Here is a 22484-nt window from a genome sequence, read left to right on the forward strand (position 1 = left end):
TGGGGAGCTCAAAAAAACCCCGACCCCCAGGCCTCCCGCAGACTAATTGTATCAGAAATCTCCCGGAGGATGACCCAGGCACCACTATGCTTTAAAAAGCTCCCCAGGTGGTTCCAGTGGCAGCGAGGCTGACAGTCAGGTTTCAGGTTTAAACTGAAGGTGAAGTTGTGCAAGTTTACTGTCCTTTTTCTGATTCGTTTTCTACTTTAAATTTAAAAGTATACAGTGTCACATGGATCAGCGCATGTGTGTCTTCCAAAGAGAGTGGCGTGCTTGGGTGGTGACCGTTGACTGGACCCTTTCACTTCCTTGCGGTCAGGAAGAGGTTGCTGCTGGAGGGTGAGGGGTGGGGTGAGAGTGTGGACCGAGGCCCGCACATCCGCCCAGTTACTGGAAAATACGACCTGAAATGCTTGGCTTCTGCCATCAGGTCACTTTCTCACAGCTGGTAAGTGGTGTGGTCCATATTTTGTATAAATTTAGCTCTTTTAATCCGTGTATCAACTCTGGGAAGTAGTTACTTTTTGTCCATTTTGCAGATGAAAAATTGAGACTCAGAAAATAGTAAGTAACTTGCTAGTAACTACACATCTGGTGATTGACGGAGCGGGAGGGGGGAGGGTCTGTGGTGCCAGCAGGCACGATTCTACGGGGCCTTGTGGACCTCTTCCCATTCCAGTGTGAGCAGGACGCCGGTGGGCAAGGGGCACGTACTAGTGTGTGAGTCTTGTTTACTAATTTTGCAAACTCCAAGATCTCCTTTATTCAGTGCATTTTCCCAAAGAGCTCACACAGTACTTCTATAGTACTTAAAAGTGCCCCCCTCCGACCCCCCGTATCCCGTTCCAGAAAAGAGGCAGGCAGCAACTTTATTTTAATATTCAGGACAGACGTGCATGGAGAATAGAAGTTATATACTCTGCTCCAGGTTTGTGGAAACTCTGAGCTTAATGCTTTTCTGGGTTTGTGAAGCTGGTAGCATTGACTTTGGTCAGGAGGCCTCTTGAGTTATTCTCCCAGGATGGAGGCAGCTTAGCTTTCTGCACCCACACTCTCCCCTCATCTCCCAGGCACCAGGGGGGACGTTAGGGAGGAGGTATCTGTGGCCAAAAGTAGAGTGTGTGACCATGGAACCAGACGGGAGATGCAGGGAAGAGCTGCCCAGAATCATGAGGCTTGAAAAAGCACTGCTCGCACCCTAGAGAAGGGACAGCCGAGAGGCTTCGGATGTAGCCAAAACTGGAGAATTGGGTAGATTAAAGCGAGTTCTATCCATTTCAGAGACATTTGACATGTTTAGAAAATTGACGCCATAATTTTCAGTGACAATAAAAGCCATTGATCTTTTGTTTTGGGAATTGAAAAGAGGTGTTGCAGATAGCTGGGATCCACTGAGGATCCACAGAGAAAATGCACTCTGCCAGCGCCCACCTTAACATCCGCCACGGTACAAAGCATCTGTAAGTTCTGAGTAAGGCGTTAACTAGCGTAGCTTCTGCAGAGACCGTCTCCTCCCTATTCGTTTGGACGTGAAGCACGATTGATCCGTTTTTGGGGATCTCTACCTGGGGCTTCCTGGGCGGAGCTGCTGGCTGTATGCAGAGCAGATGCTGAGCACGTTGGCTGAGTATTTTGCTGTCTTTCTGCCCTTATAGCAGATCTCTTAGCAGATTAGTTTGGGATTCATCTGGGATTTCTGAGACCTGACTATAAATTTCAGGAAACAGCATATCTGTAGTATTTTAGTGCCTTGGACACAGGAAGTTTAAAAAGAATTTGGGCAGAAGGTATAAAAATTGCAAAGCAGTGTAGCCTATGACAGTGTCAATTAGGAGTTTGATCGTGCTGACTCTCCTGCCCTTTTTCCTTTGGTGTTCTCTTAGCAGCCTGATGTTCTGACCACCGGGGCTGGTATCCCAATAGGAGACAAACTCAATATTATGACGGCAGGGCCCCGAGGGCCCCTCCTTGTTCAGGATGTGGTTTTCACTGATGAGATGGCTCACTTTGACCGGGAGAGAATTCCTGAGAGAGTCGTGCATGCTAAAGGAGCAGGTGAGAGCTCTGTTTATTTGTTGCAGAAGGATTGTTTCATAGCACTTGGGTTAAAAATTATTTCTCAGAAGGCTGGAGCTCTTTTAATAGAAGGGCCAAAATCTCCTTTCCTGGGAGAAAGGAAAACACGTCCATCAGCAGAGGAGTTAGAAATGAAATGATGGTTATTTCCCTGGATTGAACATTATATATAAACATACTTTATTTTACTAAAAATAAGGGTAATCTTCCTTTTCTTCCATCATATAGTTTAGTGAAGAAGTAAGAATATGGAAATACAGACCCAGATGTCCTGTAATTGTAACACGATTTAGATGGTGCACTAGCTGGATAGATACTGGAATGAGCTGTGCAAAATTGAGGATAGTTGTGTTAGGGTGGTGGGTTTGTGGTGATTTTTCCTTTTGGGTCAAGACATCTGTAAAATTTTTATCTTGCTTTTATTACGGAGATAAAAGATGAGGGTGGTGTTTCAAAGAAAGCTAAAAACTCAGTAGGAAAAAGAAAGCTTGATAGAAAGGAGGAGAAAGTTGTTCTCTTAGCTGCCCCCTTGCAGTCCCTGTGAGGACTTCCTGGTCTCATTCCCCTCTTCTTCCAGCTCCTCCAATGTTCTTTGTGTGGCTTTTCCGTTGTGGCTTTGGTTTGCTGTTCGGTGTGTGGTGTGGCTCTGTGGCGTCCTTTCTAAGTGTTTGTTCTTTCTCTGTGTTTTCTCCTTCTCCCCATTCTTCTCTTTCTCTCCTGAGTCCCACGTGGAGTTCCAGGCCCTCTCAGACCCTGCGTGATGAGCGGCTTCCAGCCTTGCCCATCTCCTCTTGGCTCCAGCTGTGTAGCCCTCCGCTTAGCACTGAACGATAACAGGGGTTTGCATTCTGCTCTTTGCACTTGCATTCGGACATCTCCCCTTCTCCCATCATATTGGAAGCTCCCAGAAGGCCAGTGCTAAACCGTCAGTTTCTCTAGTCACCCAGATGTCCATTGAGGGCCTGATGGTTTGAGTGATGGTCTCCAGGATGAGATTTCTGTGTCTTTCTTGTTAGGGGCTTTTGGCTACTTTGAGGTCACGCATGACATCACCAGATACTCCAAGGCAAAGGTGTTTGACCAGATTGGCAAGAGGACTCCCATTGCGGTTCGATTCTCTACCGTTGGTAAGTCAGTCTGTTCGCATGATTGTGTTGCTGGACTCAGCCCTGCATCTTATTTGGGGCATTTATAACTTAATTTCAAGAAAAACTTGTAGGACAATAGGAAATAAGCACTTCTCCAAATTATGCAAGGTTTTACAGTGGAAAAATAGGTAAGACACGTAGGAAGTTACTTATAACTCTGTTGAGGTCTTAGGAAATCACAGTTTACAGAGCTGCCTCTGCAGTTCTGTGACACTTGGAAAGAACTTTTCTATGAGTGGTTGCCTCACACGGAAGTATGGAGTGAGGACCTTATTCAGTAACCATGGTAACAGCTGCCCTTTATTGAGAATTTACTCTGCCAACCATGGGTAGATGCTTTACCAACATTATTCCTAATCCATAGGTTTACTTTGCAAGGTGAGATTATTTCTATTTCAGAGTTTTTCTCATGGTACAGGGTAGTAGGAATGAGATCTATCATACTACATCTCAACACACCACAATGCATGATTAATTCTGTTTCTGTGTGAGTCTGTGTTTGTGCATTTAAAAAATACTGTGGAATGCAAAAATAAATGAAATTAAGAATAAACCTATATTTTAACTCATTTTCTTAATATCAGTCTCATTTTGATGACTCACTTATTTGCTTTATTCACCACCTTAATGTTTATAATTATTCTCTTCCCTTATTTTAATCACGTTTGGACAAAGCCACCTTATTATCTTAAATGGATAATCTCTTCAGCTGTTATTACATGTACTCTCTTATTACTCTCAATTAATTCATTTATTTAATTTGTTGACCAAATTAGCTGGTAGGTGGTAGAAATAATAACCTGGGTACTTAAATATCTAATTTACTTTTAGGAAATGGATTGGAACAGTTAGATCCTAATGTTTCTTTATGCCTTCAGGCTTCTTGGATGCAAAGAGCTCTGGCTTAGGCTTCCTTTTTCCCATTTGAATCTTCTAGCTGGAGAATCAGGCTCAGCTGACACAGTTCGTGACCCTCGTGGGTTTGCGGTGAAATTTTACACTGAAGATGGTAATTGGGATCTTGTTGGAAATAATACCCCCATTTTCTTCATCAGGGATGCCATGTTGGTAAGCCATAGAGTATTTTGCACTCTACCAATATTGGTTGATTTAAATTGATTTCAGATACTCCGTATAGAATGGCATTTGAGGAGAGGCCCTCGGAAAGGCAGAAAGAAGAGAATTTAGGTTGGCTGCATTGCCTTTTTAAACACATTTTTTCATATTTAGTATCTTTTTATAGTATCAAATAACAACAGTTATCACTGGTCTTAGATTTGCAGTTTCAAGATTCCCCGACTTAATGGAAATAGTCCAGTTTTCCTTGCAGAGCATGGAAGATTAATAGAAAAAGGTGCTTTGCCCTAGAAACAGTAGAGGGTAAATTTCATTTTAGGGTTTGCAGTTTAAAATTCTAGGATTATATTGTTCAGAACTATAATCCATAAACCTAGCCATGTGATGTATAATGTCAGGCACCATAATTCCTGTTAACTTAGTTTTTCTTTTTTTTTTTCCCATTTAGTTTCCGTCCTTTATCCACAGCCAAAAGAGAAACCCTCAAACGCACTTGAAGGATCCGGATATGGTCTGGGATTTCTGGAGTCTGCGTCCTGAGTCTCTGCATCAGGTGGGAGCATTCTTTTTTCACTCTGTTATCATATGTCACCTGGGATGGAACTGGTAATTATGCCTCATAATGTCCTTCTCCAGGTTGGGCTCTTTGATTAGAATTGGCTTCTGCCCTTCTTTTTTGGGAGGCTCTCTCAGATTTCTTCACCCTGAAGACTTTTATAGTGACTGATTTTGTCGATCTTCTTCCATTCGTACACCTTATGTGGTGCTAAAGACATTATCCCTTGATACTTCGCAATATTAAGGATTAAAGTCTCAAGCCTGTCGTAAACTTCTTTGTATTAGGGAAAGGAGGGGAAAGGAGTACCAAATGAATTTGCTATTTAAATCAATTTTGAATAATAAGTTAGGCTAGTTTTCAGATTTGCTTTAACTTTTGTTTATAGAATTTTGAGCCATGAGTTCAATAATTTATATATCATTCTGCTTTAAAATTCTTCTGTTTGTTATTTATTATAGATGTAAATATGGTAACTCTTCCTTGGGTACTTGGCTGTGTCATTAAGGGGTTTCTAGAAACTTAGGAATGTCTTAAAAATCTAGGATGTTTTGATTTAAATTGAAAAGTTTTAGGCTTTATTTTTTTCTTCCTTAGGTTTCTTTCCTGTTCAGTGATCGAGGCATTCCGGATGGACATAGGCACATGAATGGATATGGATCACATACTTTCAAGCTGGTTAATGCGAAGGGAGAGGTAGTTTATTGCAAATTCCATTATAAGGTACGTGTTGCCTATGGGGCAGAGGGTACAAGGCTCCTGCCACCAACGTCTCCTTACTTCTCCTGAGGACTAGGCAAAGATCAAGACCTCCCCTACCTTTCCCTTACCTCCTCCACCCCTAAGGATGAGAAGTACTGATCTAGTTGCTCAGTACCATGAATATTTTGTTGACCACTGCCTGAGTGAGTAGATTCTCGCAGCCCACTTAGAAGAACTGTGTGTGGGCTCTTTGGTCTCTTCTTTTCATGTGGCCAGAGAGCAAGAGCACTGGCTGTTGTCAATAGTCAAGCTTTCTTCTCCTGGACCCTGGGGACCCTGCCATAAATAGGTGGAAAAACGCTCCTTTGTGCTGCCTCTCTGGTTTAATGTTTCTGGTGCTGGCAGGTGCACATTGAAATTCTTTCTCCCTGGAGTGAGAAGGTTTAAGGTTTGGTGTGGGCCCAAAGGTAAGGAGATAATACAGGCCTCCAGGATAGGCAAAAGATTTCTACCTGTAACCTAGCTTTCTAGAGTTCCTTGTTGGAGTTTGGAGGTGAGACTTAGCAAGCGGTGAATTGTTCTGTTGCCTCGCCTTTCCTCGCCCTGAGTCAGTGCTCTGAGCATAGCTATCTTTCGAAGCCCAGGAGGGGGCACTGAGGCAGAGTTGGGGCATTCCCGTCTGTGAAATACCAGTCTCACCACCACTTTCAACATCTGATGCTGGCTTTCCAAAAACATTTCTCCCAACTTTTTAATTCATCTATCCACTTATTTACCATTTATTAAGGGTATACTATGAACAGGGCAAGTGAATTACAAATGTCAGAAAACAAAAATTCTCTTTTTTTGGTTTGCTTTCATACAATCAGGTCAAATCAGTTACCTTTGGGGAAGCTTTTGAGAACCTTTTAAATAATTGAAGTGTTTTAAAGGGCTCTCTTTTAGTGTGAGCTTGGCATTTGTTAGAATAAGCCATATTCCAGAGAACTCTAGAAGGTTCTTAAAAAACCTCTAGTTGCCCAAGAGCTTATTTCCCAACACTGCTGCTAAAATAAGCAGAGACAGGAGTGGACTCATGAAAAATGCCATCTCCCTCTTAATGACATCCCACAGACCTGTTTTCTTCTGTCCTGTCTTAATCTTTATGTGAACCATGAACGTAGGTATAGCAGACAGGGAAACTGTCACCTCTCTTTTTGCTATGGCTTGGGTATGTGATCTTTGGCAAGGAACAACTTAAGAAACAGTTGACCCATTGGCTTGTAATTGCCAAAAGGAGCAGTGTGGTGTCATGTAGGGCAGGACTAAGAAGTGATTCTATCTGGGACAGCTAGCATGGTTGGTGGCTCTGCGGTTAGACCAATCTGAACTCAGGTCTTCCCTCTTACAGATAACTGTGACTTGGGAATATTGTTAGAAGTCACTGAGCTCCAGGTTTGTCACTGTAAAACTGGGATGATAGTACCAGCTGTCCATGGTCTGAGAAAGACTGGATTGCTTATGGGTCTGTTCAGCAGACAGCCCTTCATCAGTCTGGATTATTCTGACCAGAGATTATTCTTTTCTAAACCCAAGAGATTCGATTAAAATCAGAAAGATGTTGCAATATTATTGCACAATGTAGTGTATTAGCTCTCTGGGTGATCTACAGATGGTGACCTCCATTTTTGAACCCTGACGGTGGCTTTACTTCTGGTCTGATAGTAAGAAGGTTCAAATCTTGCCACTGGCCAGAGAGCGTTGAGATTTCTGTGGTAGAAATGGACTAGCCTTTCAGAGTTGACTTTTGCTAAGGAAATCTTTCCATGGTGCTTAGCTTGTTGGGGATCTTTCAGAATAAGATAGAGGTGGGGGATCTGTTAAAGGGCAGTATTGCCATTCTGCTCTGGGAGCAGCTGTGAAAGTGACTTAACTTCTGTGGGTCTTAATGGCTCGTTTGGAAAGTCAGAATACTAACTTTGCCTGCTTAGAATCAGAGAACTGGTTCCGAGTGGCTGTCCTGCAGTTCTTCTCAGCTCTGTGAACTATGATTCTATAGTTTGTTTAAAATAAAAAAGGAGGAGAGTAGGGGTGGAGGGCTGCTAGCTGAGCACAATCTCAGTAATTGATTTGAGCTATTATAAAACAGGGAATTAAAAAAAACTACTTCATGCAAAAAAGAGAAGCCATTTAATTTTATTAATCATTTGTTTATTTTTTAAATATATTTTGATTTTGTTTTCTGATTCAAAAAGTAAAATGAGTATACAAATTCAAATAATAGACACTCTGGAAAACAGTTTTGAAATTCCTCAAGATATTAAATGTAGGATTACCATATGACCCAGCAACTCCATTTTGAGATATAGACTCAAAAAATCCACTGAGTGGTTACTTTAAAATGGTAAATTTTATGTTATGTATATTTTATGCCAAAATGTTTTTGGGTTTGTCTGAAGACAGTCATGCAGCATTCTTTATATGGGTGAAAAATTGTAAATAAAGTATATGTCAATAATTAAAAAATTTAGATATAGTCATGCTTTGCTTAATCATGGGGATGTGTTCTGAGAAATGCATTGTTAGGTGATTTTATCATTGTGTGAACATCATAGAGTGTGCTTGCACAAACCTAGATCTTGCAGCCCCCTACACACCTAGGCTACAAGAAACTAATCTTATGGGACCACTGTGGTATATGTGGTCCATTGTTGACAGAAACATCATTATGCCTTTCATGACTGTGATATAGAACGCATAAAGGAAAGATAGAACTAATCTTAAGTATGAAATGCATAGACAGATTCCCTGGATCTTAAAGGAATCAGTCTAATCCAGTAGAATTTCTCATTGATAAATTTATATTTGTATCAGTCTTGAACAGTGGAATTATGGTACAAGGAAAAATCCAATCTTTGAGTAGCCTTACTCATAACCCTTCAATGAATTACTAATTAAAGTTCGATAGCTTTGCCAGTAAGTTTCAGCTTGTGCTTCCTTCTTTCATTCCGTAGACTGACCAGGGCATCAAAAACCTTTCTGTTGAAGACGCAGCAAGACTCTCCCAGGAAGACCCTGACTACGGCCTCCGGGACCTTTTCAACGCCATTGCCACAGGCAACTACCCATCCTGGACCTTGTACATCCAGGTCATGACATTTGATCAGGCAGAAACTTTTCCATTTAACCCATTTGATCTTACCAAGGTGAGTTAGTTAACAACTCGATAGTTTTAGTTGTTAATCTGATTTTGGAACATTTGCAGTCAAGTGTTCATAACGGAACTCGTACGAATACAGTGGTACCACTTTAGAGTTCCTCTCTTGTGAATGAGTCCTCACCTCATCTCACTTCAGCTCCTGTTTGATAAGTTCTTTGCGTTTATCTGGGTGGCTCCATATAGCGTTCTTAGCAATTTTGAAAAGCTGATGTGCCTTTGCACAGGGAAAGTGTCGCTATTTACTGTTCACTGTTACGAAAGACTCAACCAAATGTACTCACCTTAAGTTATCATTTTATTGGATTAAAAAATTGTTATTTTCAGTTATTATCATTGGCTTCATTACATTTGAAAGCTTAATTTTTATGGGTACTTTAGTTTCCTTCAGTTGGTTGTCTGGTAATTGTGACTATGACATTATTTTTAGGTTTGGCCTCACAAGGACTACCCTCTTATCCCAGTTGGTAAGCTGGTCTTAAACCGGAACCCAGTTAATTATTTTGCTGAGGTTGAACAGTTGGCCTTTGACCCAAACAACATGCCACCTGGCATTGAGCCCAGCCCGGACAAAATGCTTCAGGTAAACCTGATGGATTGAGATGTTCTGAGGCAGGAGTGCGCGTGTGACACACACACACTGTGTAATTTGGCACAATCTTTATGCAAAGAATTAACTAGAACATCACTTAGACTTTAATCTGGGTCCTTAGTTCCTGTGGACTCACTGAAACATCCTTAGATGGCATTACAATATAAACCAAATTTCATTGTAAAACCCCTCAATATGTTAAGACTTTGATATTTAGTCTTTTAATTTAAAAAAAGTTATGTTAGAGATGCCTTGTGTTTACAGAGTAAAGCACTGTTTGTTGAGTCTGTAACTGGTGGGAGGGAATATTGTTAATTGATTGTAACACCGTGGTCAGCGTAACTTTATTTACTTCCTCTTCCGTGGTGATGCTTGAATTTTACCATCTGTAAAAAGAGATCTGGAGATTATTTTTATGAACTAAGGCAATGGGTTAATTTAGCCGTTTGTCTTGTTAATGTTTTGGGCAATCAGTATTTTTTTTTATCACTCTCCAAAATGCTCTCTCAAGAGTACGAAGAGTGAAACATTCTTTGGACCAGAAATCAGTAGAAAATAATTGGCTTCATAATTATTGAGTTAATTGATTGATCTTTTGTGTTTTTGGACTATGACCACGAAACACAGATTAATGATTACATCCTAGATAAGGCCAAAGTGACCTATGGCCACTTCTTATGTAAGCGTCTGATTCCAGTTCAGGTGTCACTGTCCCGGCAGGCAAGCTAAGGTTCCCTTGTTTTTTTTTAATAATAACTTTTTTGCTTTGACATTGGGAACATCTGAGGCTTTTATAGAAAATAAGTTTTTCATTAGTTTTTAGTTCAGTTTAATGTAACTGGAATACTTATTTACTGTGTGTGATAGAGTGTCCTGGGTACTGTAACAGATGTTAAAACACAGGATAACTGTGATACAGAAGAATGCTATGGTGAATTGGAGGAGAAATCTTGTCTGATAGGACAATGGCAAAGTTTCCAGAGTAAGGTAGCATTTGAGATGGTTTTTTAAGAATAGATAGGATTTTTTTTTAAAGATTTTGTTTTTCTTTTTTCTTCCCAAAGCCCCCCAGTACATAGTTGCATATTTTTAGTTGTGGGTCCTTCTGGTTGTGCTATGTGGGACACCGCCTCAGCGTGGCCTGATGAGTGGTGCCATGTCCGCACCCAGGATTTGAACTGGTGAAACCCTGGGCCGCAGAAGCGGAGTGTGTGAACTTAACCACTTGGCCATGGGACCGGCCCAGGGATTTTGTTTTTTAATAGAGATAAGTGAGACAGGAGAGGGAGAGGAGTGTAGGCACAAAGGCACACCATGTTGGGTGTATTTAAACTGTAAACAGTGACTCTTTCCTGCGTTAGAAGAAATAAGATTGGACAGGTACGTTGAGCGTATGTCAGAGGGGACCTGAATGCTTGAGTAGAAGTTTATGCTACAGCTGTTGCTTCTAGGAAGAGAAAAGTTTTCTTCAGTTTTGAGAACTGTGATCTGGTACATAGCAAGCAGAATCACTCCTGTTGGTTATAAATAGAACAGAGGGAGCTGGGGGTTGGCAATAGAAAGGGAAGTGACATGGATAGGATTACAGAGGGTGGGCAGAAGTGCTTGCCCTGAACTGGGGAGCAGAGGAAGCCAAGACAACGTGACCCTCGGCCCTGAGCCTCCCCTGCCTGGCGGCTGGAGGGAGCTGAACTGTGTGAAGCAGAGGTTAATGGGATTTGCCAAGGCTGGGAATCGTCGAGGGTACAGCTAAGGCTGCGTAGTCTTGGTATTGAGGGCACAGGTTGAGGAATACAAGATTCTTTCATGAGAATCTAGGTCGCCATGAGTCTCTGGACCACACGGAGACCTGGAGGCAGTTAGCAACACTAACTCATTCAGTTAGAAGGGTGCCGATGCCCTGGATGGCGGCCTAGGCCCCCATAGGAAAAGGACCGCATAGCAAATGCATATTCTCTACAACAACAACAAAAAACAAAGGTGTCAGGCATGGCATTGAAACTGTGGGAAAGAGAGTCCTGAAAAAGGATGATAAATGGAAATCATATAATTCCATTAGTGAATTGAAGTATATGAATTAGAAGGATTAATCATATAATTCCTATCAGTGTTAATTTCAGTTATGGCAAACACATATTTTAAATGTAATATGCTGTCTTTACAGTTTTTTTAAGTGAGTTTACGAAAGTGTGTGAAAGACCCTTATTGGGTTCAGTCAAAATATCAGTTCCCAGCCTAGTTTTTCCTACAACTGCTTGGGATATTTAGCTGTGAATCCTGACACCAGGGAGCATGTTAGGAGCCGCATGGCAGGCAGGGCTGTCGTCCTTCTTTCGGCATTTGGCGAGCAGTGAGGAGTAAACGTTTCTGGGCGGGAGACAGGATCCCTGTAGGGCCTCAGGAAGACTCTTTGGGCAGGAGTGTGTCAGGTGGTGTTTTGGAGGAGGGACTGGAAGTGGAGAGCCAGTAAGGAGGATTAGAAATCCTAAGTGATAAGCCAGACCACAGTGAGAAGGACAGAGCAGGACAGTGCCCGTCTCGGAGAGACTGTCCCCGGTCCCTGATGAAGCTGGTGCCTCCTTTCCTCACTGCCAGGCTCTGCAGTTGGCAGGAGTGGGGAAGTCGCCCGGTTCCTGGAGTGGAGAGCCTTGTTCTGCCTTTCACCCATGTCCACAGGGAGCTCAGCCACAGGGCCTTGGGTGAAGCCTGGATTCAAGTTGGTGTCAGCGTCTGGCCTGGCTGTGCCCATTTCCCAACCTTGACTTTATGGGTCTCCACCCACAGGTAGGGAGGGCAGCCTTATGAACATAAGGTGACACAAAACCAGAAGGACGTGCTGGAGGCTACATCCAGGAGCTCCATTATATCGTCTATCCTGTGGGTAAAGTTAGAACATAACTTAGTCTATTTTAATCCAAAGGAGGCAACCAGCTTCTAGACAATAGGCTCTTAGTCATGGCTGCATGACAGTCATCTAAGTATTACCTTGGATGTTTGAAATAAGGTGGGAGGTAGAGTCACTCAGCCAAGAGCAAATGATTGACAGATTGCTGAGACTGAATTAAGCATGTTGGTATGACTGGTTTGGTACAAAATAATTGCATAAGTTGCCCTATTCAACTTGATTTTTATTTCGGCTCATAGAATTAGGGGTATAATAATCTTTCAGATTCAAGGCCAATGATAAAGTCAATGCAAGAAAACTGCTCATAGAGTAGAGCTTTGAATAATGAGAATATATAAATAATTGATACCAAAATTAATGCAGAGTTAGTCATAAAGTATTTTGTTTCAACACTAACTGGAAGAGATTGCAAAAAGGTTACCATCCTGCCTTGGTAAATATGTAACAATCTAGTTTAATCTTTGCTTCTGGACTTTGGCATTATACGGCCATCATTCTGAACCAGAGTTTTCTTCGTGTAGTATTTTATTTATATCTAGAAAGGCTCAGAGCTCAGAGTGATACTGACACAATTCAGAATGCAACATGGGAGGCGCTTTTCTAAACAATTTCCCATACGGTTGGTTTTGTAGAAATCTGCTTCATTTTGTTGAGAGCGGATGGTCGATCCCTCCCCTGGAGTCGGGGAACGGGGAAGAATGGAATCAGCTCGTGATTCCAGTTCGTTGGGTTCTTGCAAATCGATTTTAGAATGTGACACATCCTTGGGAATGGGAAATAATGCGGGATGGCACTAACTTGTTATCTGAGAAAAAAAGGAGTTGTTGTCCAGAACGAATGTGAAGATGTGTGGATATTTGGCCATATGGCGTGAAGATTAAGGACCGTTCATGGGCGAGCAGAGCTCTGCTCTTCAGGAGGGCGCGGGGCATCGGGCGGGGGGCGGGAGACGGGAGGCAGGTTCTGTGCTCACCCCACATCCGGAGTGCTTTGCCCTTGAAACTTGAGAATGACGTTTACAGACCGTTCCTATTTGATACGTCAGGCGCACAGTCATCATCTGTTCCTTTATAACTGTAGGGCCGCCTTTTTGCCTATCCTGACACCCACCGCCACCGCCTGGGACCCAACTATCTTCAGATACCCGTGAACTGTCCCTTCCGCGCTCGAGTGGCCAACTACCAACGCGACGGCCCCATGTGCATGTTCGACAACCAGGGTAGGTGAGGCAGCGGCTCGCCCAGGGCGGAGGGCCTGCTGCACAGAGAGGGCGGGATGCCGGCCAGGCCCCTGGGTTTCAGTCTGGCCCCATGGGCCTTCCGGCTCTGTGCAGATGCGCCACCCGTGATCCTGCCAACAGCGTCCTTTCTGCCCAGCAATGCAGGTTTAAACTGCCTGAGGACCCGCCCTGCATTCATCTGTTTTATGTGGTGAGAGCGCCCCACTCAGCTTTCACTAGCTGTCCATCCAGTGCAGAAAGGAGGGGAGGAAGCCCTCTCACCCTGACGCTTGCGGAGCAGCATCTGGCTAGGGGGTTAGGCTGCAAAGACTCTTCCCGAGCTGGACGGACTCAAATCACTCTTAAATCGCCAGGACTTCCACTCTTGGAAGTGCAAAGAGCTTGTGTCTGTCTCTCTGCCCTTTGCTGGGGCCATGGGGGAGCAGGTCTAGCTAGCATGTGGAGGGGGAGCCGAGGTTAGGGTGGGGAGACAGCAAATCGGGTGTTCGCGGCCACCTTTTTTTCTAAGTGAATGTAGCCGAACTCATGCAGATCAACTGGTGAGAGGAGACGCCACTGCATTTTGTTTTTTGGTCGTTTATCAAATTTATGATGTTTTTCTTTTAACTACTCTTTTTTGGTGCCATGTACAAATAGCCTCTCTTTCTGATTACTTTCTCTAATTAGAGCATGTTTGGTTAATGTTTTTTTCCTTTTAATATTCCACAGTTTCATATAGCTCTTAGGGTTTTTTCCTCTTCCTATTTAGGACACTATTTACGAATAGGCTGCTTACACTGATCCCTTCAGAAATCTCCATGATGGTTTATATTTATAGCCATGGATGTCTATATTCAAACAACGTTTATTTTTCTATGATAAAAAAATATATGTGCCCTAAAGGAAATTTGGAAAATGTAAGGGAAGGGAGAGAAGGGAGAAGAAAAACCCGCTTATAGTCCCAACACGCAAAAGCCGTAACTGTTGCATTTGGCTAGATTTCCTGCCAGTCTTTTCTGTGAAGATGTTTTTATATGCTTAAGATTATTTTATATATATAATTTTGTGCCTTGCATTTATTATAATTATCGCTAAGCCTTTTCCATGTATTTGATAAGTTTACACACTCACTCACCAATTATATTAGGTGGTTGCAATATTTCTGTTCTCTGAGGTTCACAGAGGTGTGAGGTGTGTTATTGCCCCAAATCATTGATACTTTCTGTGTCTGTCTTCTGCGTTTTTATTCTAAAGTGACTTTTTTCATTCATGTTCCTCAGTCCTTCTGTTACTGGGACTGGCTGTATCAGGTTCAAGTGTATTTTGAAACTTTATTAATAAGTAATTGCTTCCTGTTTGCCATTCTTGTTTCTCACTATAGTGACATATACATGAAAAAACTACTTAAGGGTGTATTTTAAAACGCACCTTTGCCTAGTTTTATAAGCAGAGTATTTGGGGGCCAGCTGCGGGGGGCTGGTGGTTTAGGGCCGTGCGCTCTGCGTTGGCAGCCCGGGTTCCGTTCTAGGCCTGGACTTAGACCACACTGTTAGCAGCCATGCTGTGCTGGTGGCCCACACACTAAAAACAGAGGAAGATTGGCATGGATGTTAGCTCAGGGTGAATCTTCCTCAGCAAAAAAACCCCGAAAGACAAAGTAGAGCATTTGGACTGTGCCCTTGGAGTTCGATAAACAGGCTTCATTATTTCCAGTAGTCGGTGACTTGCGGACAGCTCCCTCTTTGAGCAAAGGTCAGAGCTTGTTTGGAAAGAGAATTTAAAAATTCCTCAAATAGGCACATTTCAAAGAGCTTATTCTTAACTCAGAAAACCACTGTGGTGGCCGTTTGTGGGAGCACCTAGCTTTTCATATAGATGTGGCTGACCTAGAATGAATTTCTTGGGCTAAACATTGGGCCCCATGATAGCGTGGTGTCCTCACTCTTCCTACATGCACTTGCTGCCCTGATCTGTGTGCTATGTATGTGCCTCTTGGTTATCCACTCTGGATAACCTCTTCTGGCAGTGAGCTGGGTCAAGCTGCAGCCCCAGACCAGTTTGTTCAAACCCCTTAATATGTTCCCAGGCCACTCCTTCTGTTTCGGCAGAGTGTGCTCAGATAATTCAAGCTCTGCTAATATCAGCCAAAGCAGAGTTATAGTTAGAAAAATAAATATGCCAACATGAAAAAAAAAAGCCTCATAATTTATTCCAGAAGTCATAAAAAATGTTTTGATTGTATTTGTCATTTGTTCTAATAGTCCAGATAAATGAGTGCTGACATACTAGAAATATCAAATTTTAAAAATCCTTTTTTATTTATCCGTGGAGGGAAGTGGAAGTCAAGCTAGAATTGCATAAAGTGATGGTCAGTAAAGGAAAGATACCTCAAGAATCTTAAAAACCTTTAAGGAATAGCAAAGCAGAGCACTGTAACGCGGATGTAGGATGTGCTGGAATGGCACAGACAAAAACCCAGAGCTCAGATGGACCCCTGACGGCCGTGGGCCCTGGCAGCAGCCCGTTAGCACCTCAGGGCTCAGTCGATGTGTCTGTAGCTGGTAGGGGCGCAGCTGGGACTCTGCTGCTCCCGAGGGTTCTGTGACTCAGTGTTTGAATTGAGCCCAAGCCCAATAAAACCCTCAACTTTGAGACATGTCTTTGGGTCTCATCTTCCGTGGGGGCCAAATCAAACCTGTATAAATATATTTGTACTGGGAAGCATCAGAAGATTTTAGAGATGAAGTCAGTTGAAGTGTTCAAAGGGAGTTTGAGATGTCCTCATTAAGACTCGGAGTGAGACAGCCCATGGGAGCCTTTGGGAGATGGCAGCATTCTCTAAGAAGCTGTGGCCTGCCTGTAGCTAAACCTGGGACCTTAAAAATAATATGCTCGTGGCATGTGCGTGTGTGTGTGTACAGGTGTGTATAGACGTGTGCATATATATACACTCGCCACTTGAATTTATTTCTTATCACGTTGACTGCAGACTTGCTTCGTTTTTCGTCTCCCTGAGTAAATCCGTGTGGTTTTCCTGTAAAGGTGGTGCTCCGAATTACTACCCCAATAGCTTCAGCGCTCCGGAGCAACAGCCTTCTGCCCTGGAACATAAAAGCCAGTGCTCTCCGGACGTGCAGCGTTTCAACAGTGCCAACGAGGACAACGTCACTCAGGTAATGGCTTCTCTGTCTGCCCTGGGAGTGGCTTGATCATGCTCCTTGTCCACGTCTGCATATTTTCCCCTTTTAAAGTGTCTAATATGTCTTAAATTGAATTCAGGGAAGACGTCTCTGGTCATCAGTCAGTCCCTTAGTAGATGGAGTTGTGTTACTGTGCTCTTTCAGTGCAGGGTCTGGAGGCTCGTCTCTGTTCCCTCGAAGTTTGTAGACGGGATACAGGTGGGGGCCGCTGGGGAAGCAGTGAGCTCATAGAAATCTAAGAAATGGGCAAATGGAGCTTACGTACAGCCCAACCTAAGAATCTGGGCAGGAGAGCCCGGATTTAAAGGGCCAGACCTCCATTCGGAGCAGCTCTTTCCTTACAGGGCGCATTATCTATGTGACCCCCCCTCCGCCTGCCGGCTTCTGCTTTCCAGTCCCAACTGCTTATCCTTACCATGTCCTCCTGTTTTTCTCCTTTTTGCCTCATAGCTTCTGTTTGAACTTTGCTGTGGCTTTACTATGACCATGGCTAACTCTTCTTTATGGCTTTTTTCTCCATGTATTACTTTTTTTTTTTTTGGGCCATTTTTCTCTCTTTCTCTCAACACTTCTGTATGAGATTCTGGAGAGAGGAAATCGGATTGCTTTGACTAATCTTGTCACTTTGGGTTGCATCCTTGGCCTTTGGCCGGCCTATAGTGAACTGCCCCGGGTCAAGTGCCACCCTCTTTCCAGTCACCCGAGGCTGCCTGAGGGCTGTCTGTCAGTAGATGGATGCAGTGAAAGAGGCCCTTTAACTTTGAGGGGCAGCCACCTCGTTAATGTGTCCAGTCCACACGCAAGAGAAGAATAAAGCTAAAAAGTGTCGTCGTCCTGGAGGTCTGCTTGGGTAGTTGGTGTTAAGCTTAGTACTCACACTAGAATGGGACCTATTTCTAGTTTCTAGTGCCTCAACTTGTAAATGTGGCTTCCAAGTAAAATAGACTTAAATACGTGAATTAATTCACTGTGGAGAGATCTTTATTTGAAAGGCATGTGTGTATATGTATATTTGTGTCTATAAAAAGGAAATTATTGTAGGATGTAAACCATATTTAGATGAGCTTAAACATCCTGGAAGCCTTTCATAGTAACTGCATTATTCCTGGTGGTGCGAGTATGTTAGAATCCAATCTCTGCCTCTCAAAGAACTGTGCCTGCATGAGGTTATTCTGGTGTTAAACTAGCTAATACATCCTCTGCAAAATTTAACTTAGATAATGAGGCTATTGCTTACACATTGAAATTTAAAATTTGTTTGATCATTCTTATTTTATTGATTTTCTTATCACTGTAAAGAACTCATGTTTTTAAGCAGTCATGATACTGCTTATAGGTTCATAGTACTATCCAGTAACTGTAAGAGTGACATGGAAAATAAGTAAGAAGGTCCAGATTTATACTCTTAAAACAGTTAACTGGGACTTCCACTTCTGGCTTATGGCCGGCCAGCTTGTATCAGCCCTGTCCTCTCGGAGAAGACTGGAAATCTAGATAAACTACAGAGAGCCTTGTTTGAAGGCTGGAGAGCTAACAAGGCAGCAAGGATGCGCAGGGCCGACGTCTTGGACAGAAAAGAAGTGCAGAGATGTGAGCTTGACGTTTGGTGTCCTTTCCTCATGAGGTGATTATTACCTTGTAAGCGTTGGCCAAGATGCTGAGCAGAGTTTATAGCATGTTTCTGGGTCTGGAGGGATAAAAATTGGAGTTCAGGGCCTGCTAAGGAGGTGGCCTTTAGTTAGCATCCTAAGCATTGAGTTGGAATCCCGGAAGGGCCACGCCTAGGAATAAGGGCAAACGTGCAGTAAACTTTCCCTGCAAAAACTGAGACACGGTTTTGCATCAGCTCAGCCTCAGATCACCTGGATTAAGGCGATCTCCCTCTATCTTAACTGTCTAGCAGAAGCAAACGTAAATCTTTGGAGGAAAATAGAGTCTCAAATTATCTCTATATTTTTTCATATTCAGATGTCCAGCATTTAATAATAAGTTATCAGGCATACTTAACACATAAGACTTCATGACTGAAAACCATGAGGGGAAAAACCCCTCCTAATAGAAACAAACCTGTTAGAGATCCAGATAAGGGAATTGTCAGATAAAGATCTTAAAACAACTGTGATTAATATTTTCAAGAAAATAGATGACGGCATGGAGAATTTACTAAGAGAAGTTTAATTTATGGAAGAAGAGTTGAATGGATATACTGAACTGGCAAATGCTACAACTTAGATTAGGAATTTAGTAAATGGGTTTAAAAGGCTTCACATGTTGCAGAAGCTAGACGTGAGCTCCAGTCGTAATGATGAGAACCAGGAACCAGCTCTCCCTTGGGAAAGCTACCCACCAGGCCAAGGATGCAGCTTGAAAGCATGTGGACTGTAGATGGGAGTAATCAATCCTGAGAAATTGGGGGCCCCTCTCCTGTGCTGTGCTCGGGTGACGTCCCTGCATTCTTGTTCCACTTAAGACCACATGGAAGCCCTGAACCGAGAAACAAGTGAATCAGTGAGCTCTGTTAGGCCTCTGCAGAGATGACCAAAAGGACCACCATGTATGACACTGTCACAGCTCGGACACGTGGTAATTCTGCAGAGGATAACTCCTGTGGAAGATGGGCCACAGGGAAAAATTACAACACATACAAGGGAGTCCAGTGCCCTGAGAAACTGCACATGCATTAGATGGAAGAGTCATACACAGGATAGAATAATCCAGAAGGGGCTTTAAAATAAGCGTGTACACAGCATTCAAAGACATACAGAAAGGAATATTATCTCTAAGACAAGAATAGGATGTGAGAAAACAAAAACAGATAGATTTGAAAAAGAACCAAATGGAAATATCTAGAAACAAAAACAATCTTTGAAATAAAAATGCAGCAGACAATCTGTGAAATAAAAATCCAGCAGATATAGTGGCTCAGTGGATGTTTAAACACTAGATTGGATACAGCTGAAGAGAAGGCTAGTACATTGCAGGTAGATCTGAGGAAATCCCCATAATGCAGTACTCTGATTGCACTGTGTTAATGTGGAAAGTCTGACTTTTAAACATTGGTATCAGATTTAAACTGTGCTCAAAAGTTTTTAAAAAAAGGTTAATATAGTCTGATATTTGCTAATTTACTTAGAAAAGCTATGAATATCTCTATTTTATGAATTTCATTCTTTGGATATTTGGGGGCTTTATAAACATTAATAGGACAGTACATAGAACAGTGCCTGGTACACTGAGGTGCTCAATAAAGAAGTACTTGTTGAATGAGTGAATGAAATGTTAGATTAAATTATAGCTGTAATCTAGAAACGGCTGATTTCAGAAGTGAGCGGAGGCTGACAGGACTCACATGCCTGATTCTAAGCTCCTATCTTTCATTTTAGTCTGTGGATAGCCTAGTGAGATTGATTTAAAGGTAAAATCATTCAGAGGTAAAATTAGCAAAATCACTATTAACATCTGTCTTCTCCAGGAATCCTGGCTTCCGAATAACTGAGGACATATATTAACGAATTTGAGTGTCTTTCTTCTGTGGCTCTGGGTGAACTGAACAAAGGTTGTAGTGGGCCCAGTTTACATCCGATAACAGTTTGCGCATTCTGGAGTTGTTGGTATATTAAGGTGTGGTGGGAGTTTTAATTGTAGGCTGTCCTGCCTTCTATTTGTAAGAGATTTATAAGCAGTGACTACAAAGGACATTATTACAAAGCGGTTATGAGCTACTATCAGCAACCGAATTCTTCCTGTTTTGCTTTAAATAAAATGGAAAGTGGGGAACTCAACACAAATGACAGTTTCAACTTTAATTTTAAATTATTTTCGAGTTCTAAAAAGTTTTTCACTCTCATGCCAGTAAGAAATCTCGCTTTTTCATTGCCAAAGTGGCATGTGGGTGAGTTCTGCTGGTGATAAGCTGGATGCTCTGTTTTCAACGAGCAGGTGCGTGCCTTCTACTTGCACGTGCTGGATGAAGAGCACAGGAAGCGCCTGTGCCAGAACATCGCCGGCCATCTGAAGGACGCGCAGCTTTTCATCCAGAAGAAAGCGGTGAGTGGGGCTTTGTGAGCTGAAGGGGACCTCTGCCGGCAGGAGGCGAGAGTGCAGCTGGGTGAGAGAACCTTGGAAATGAGAAGGTGCATTTCTATTTCACTTGAGCTACGTGGACTTAAAAAAATTAGTGCTAATCCCCAATCAACCTCTGATGCTTTCTGTCTAGGATTTGTTTCCAATGGCTTTAGCATATCCAGTGACCCTTAGCTCTTTGTCCAATGTGTCATAAATTATTTGAGTTCAGGGTGAACTCTCTCCTAGGCTGTTTAATTTGACTACAGCCAAGGTCTGTGCAGGAGAACCATGTCCAATATCAAAATGTGGGTCCTGCCATGATTTTGCTTAGACTTTAGGAGATAAGAAATACGGGTTACATTGTTGTGGTTTGCAGCCTGCCTGACCACTGGAGGTCACGACACCTGACCCTCCTTCAGAAGCAACTAGAAACTCGCACATTTTCTGGGGTGAGAACTGAGCTGCTTCCAAAAGTCAGGCTGAACTTTGGAGCTAAGGTGCCAGGGTGTTTCTGGTGGCAGCTCGTTGTGCCATGTGAAGCCTGGTCTCCTGGCCTGCCACAGGGGCAGGCTTCTGGTGAGTTAGGGAACCTGCTATTTCCTTGTCTCTTGGTTGCCGCATCTCTGTTCAAAGGGGTACCTAGGATAACAACTGTCTGCCATGTGTCCCAAGGCTTAGAGACAAGTACCAGCAGGCTGGGCACTTTCTCTGGAGCCAACGTTCTATATCTATAACTGTCTTCCATGTGTGTGGTGTGAAAAATAATCCTTTAAATCCCCATGGCACTGTTTCCTATTGCTCACCCCAGCAGAGAGCCTGACACTTGCTCTGTGAAATAGGTGGCGCAGGTTTTCTCTCATCTCACTGATGAGAATGAGTCAGACAGCTCGGAGGTGGCAGAACTTGGCTTAGACCCTTGGCGTGTTCTCTCACGTATGCTGGAGCTGTGAGCGCTGTGGGGGTTCATGATGCCCCACCTCCTCCCGCGGTCTGCTTCGCATCAGCCACGGTCAGGAATTCCTGCTGAGTATGTGGAGCTGCCCAGCAGGGCCAGCGTCTTTGTACACCGCACTCTGAATTCGGGTAGCGTCTGGGCCTGTTTCTTAGTACAAATCTCTAGACCTTGTTGAGTCACTCTGGGGTCAGCTCTTTACATGCAGTGAATGGAGCTCACCTCATATGTGCTTTTCTCACAATATTCTATGGGGTAGGCTCAATTATTTCTCTCATTTTATGGGGAGTGGACACCGAAGCTCAGATGAATGACTTATTGGAGGTTGCTCAGCCAGTATATGTCAGGTTTTCATCGGGGCCCCGGTCTTACCCCGTGTTGCTCTTCCACTCGCTGTGTGGTTCTGCCTCCCGTGGGAGCGTCCTCTCTCGCCTGTAGAGCAAACCCGGGGACAGACGCGGGGCCCTCGCCTCGTAGGGGGCTGGGGTGTGCTTACATTATTTTCACTTGGTTTCAGGTCAAGAACTTCAGTGATGTCCATCCTGACTACGGGGCCCGCGTCCAGGCTCTTTTGGACAAATACAATGCTGAGAAACCTAAGGTGAGTCTGGAGCAGCCGCGGATGGCTGTGACAGAGGAGGTGTGTCCTGGGTTAGACGAGGCAGAGTTTGCTTTCCTTTCGTGATCCTCCTCAGGGACAACTATCCCATTTCTTAAGCAGCTGTTCAGAAACGCTCTCGAGATGTAAAGAATTCACCTGCAGAACACACGCTGTTCATTTTAGCTCTGGACAATT

The 22484-nt window shown here is 43.2% G+C and overlaps 1 protein-coding gene across 3 annotated transcripts in view; it reads left to right on the forward strand.

Annotated features, from left to right (window-relative positions):
- The window catches only part of CAT (catalase), a 45451-nt gene that overhangs the window by 22091 nt on the left and 876 nt on the right, over positions 1-22484 (forward strand). For 2 of the 3 annotated variants that reach the window (XM_070487512.1, XM_044749808.2), the window contains 11 exons: positions 1884-2055; positions 3093-3203; positions 4162-4292; positions 4750-4854; positions 5455-5580; positions 8553-8744; positions 9186-9338; positions 13333-13471; positions 16514-16644; positions 20611-20718; positions 22206-22289. In XM_070487512.1, coding sequence (XP_070343613.1) covers positions 1884-2055; positions 3093-3203; positions 4162-4292; positions 4750-4854; positions 5455-5580; positions 8553-8744; positions 9186-9338; positions 13333-13471; positions 16514-16644; positions 20611-20718; positions 22206-22289 — 1452 coding nt within the window. The remainder of the gene's footprint in view (positions 1-1883; positions 2056-3092; positions 3204-4161; positions 4293-4749; positions 4855-5454; positions 5581-8552; positions 8745-9185; positions 9339-13332; positions 13472-16513; positions 16645-20610; positions 20719-22205; positions 22290-22484) is intronic. The other variant, XM_070487513.1, reaches the window with a different exon arrangement.

The sequence above is a fragment of the Equus asinus genome, chromosome 17 (assembly GCF_041296235.1).
Source record: "Equus asinus isolate D_3611 breed Donkey chromosome 17, EquAss-T2T_v2, whole genome shotgun sequence".
In the NCBI taxonomy this organism is placed as follows: Eukaryota; Metazoa; Chordata; class Mammalia; order Perissodactyla; family Equidae; genus Equus; species Equus asinus.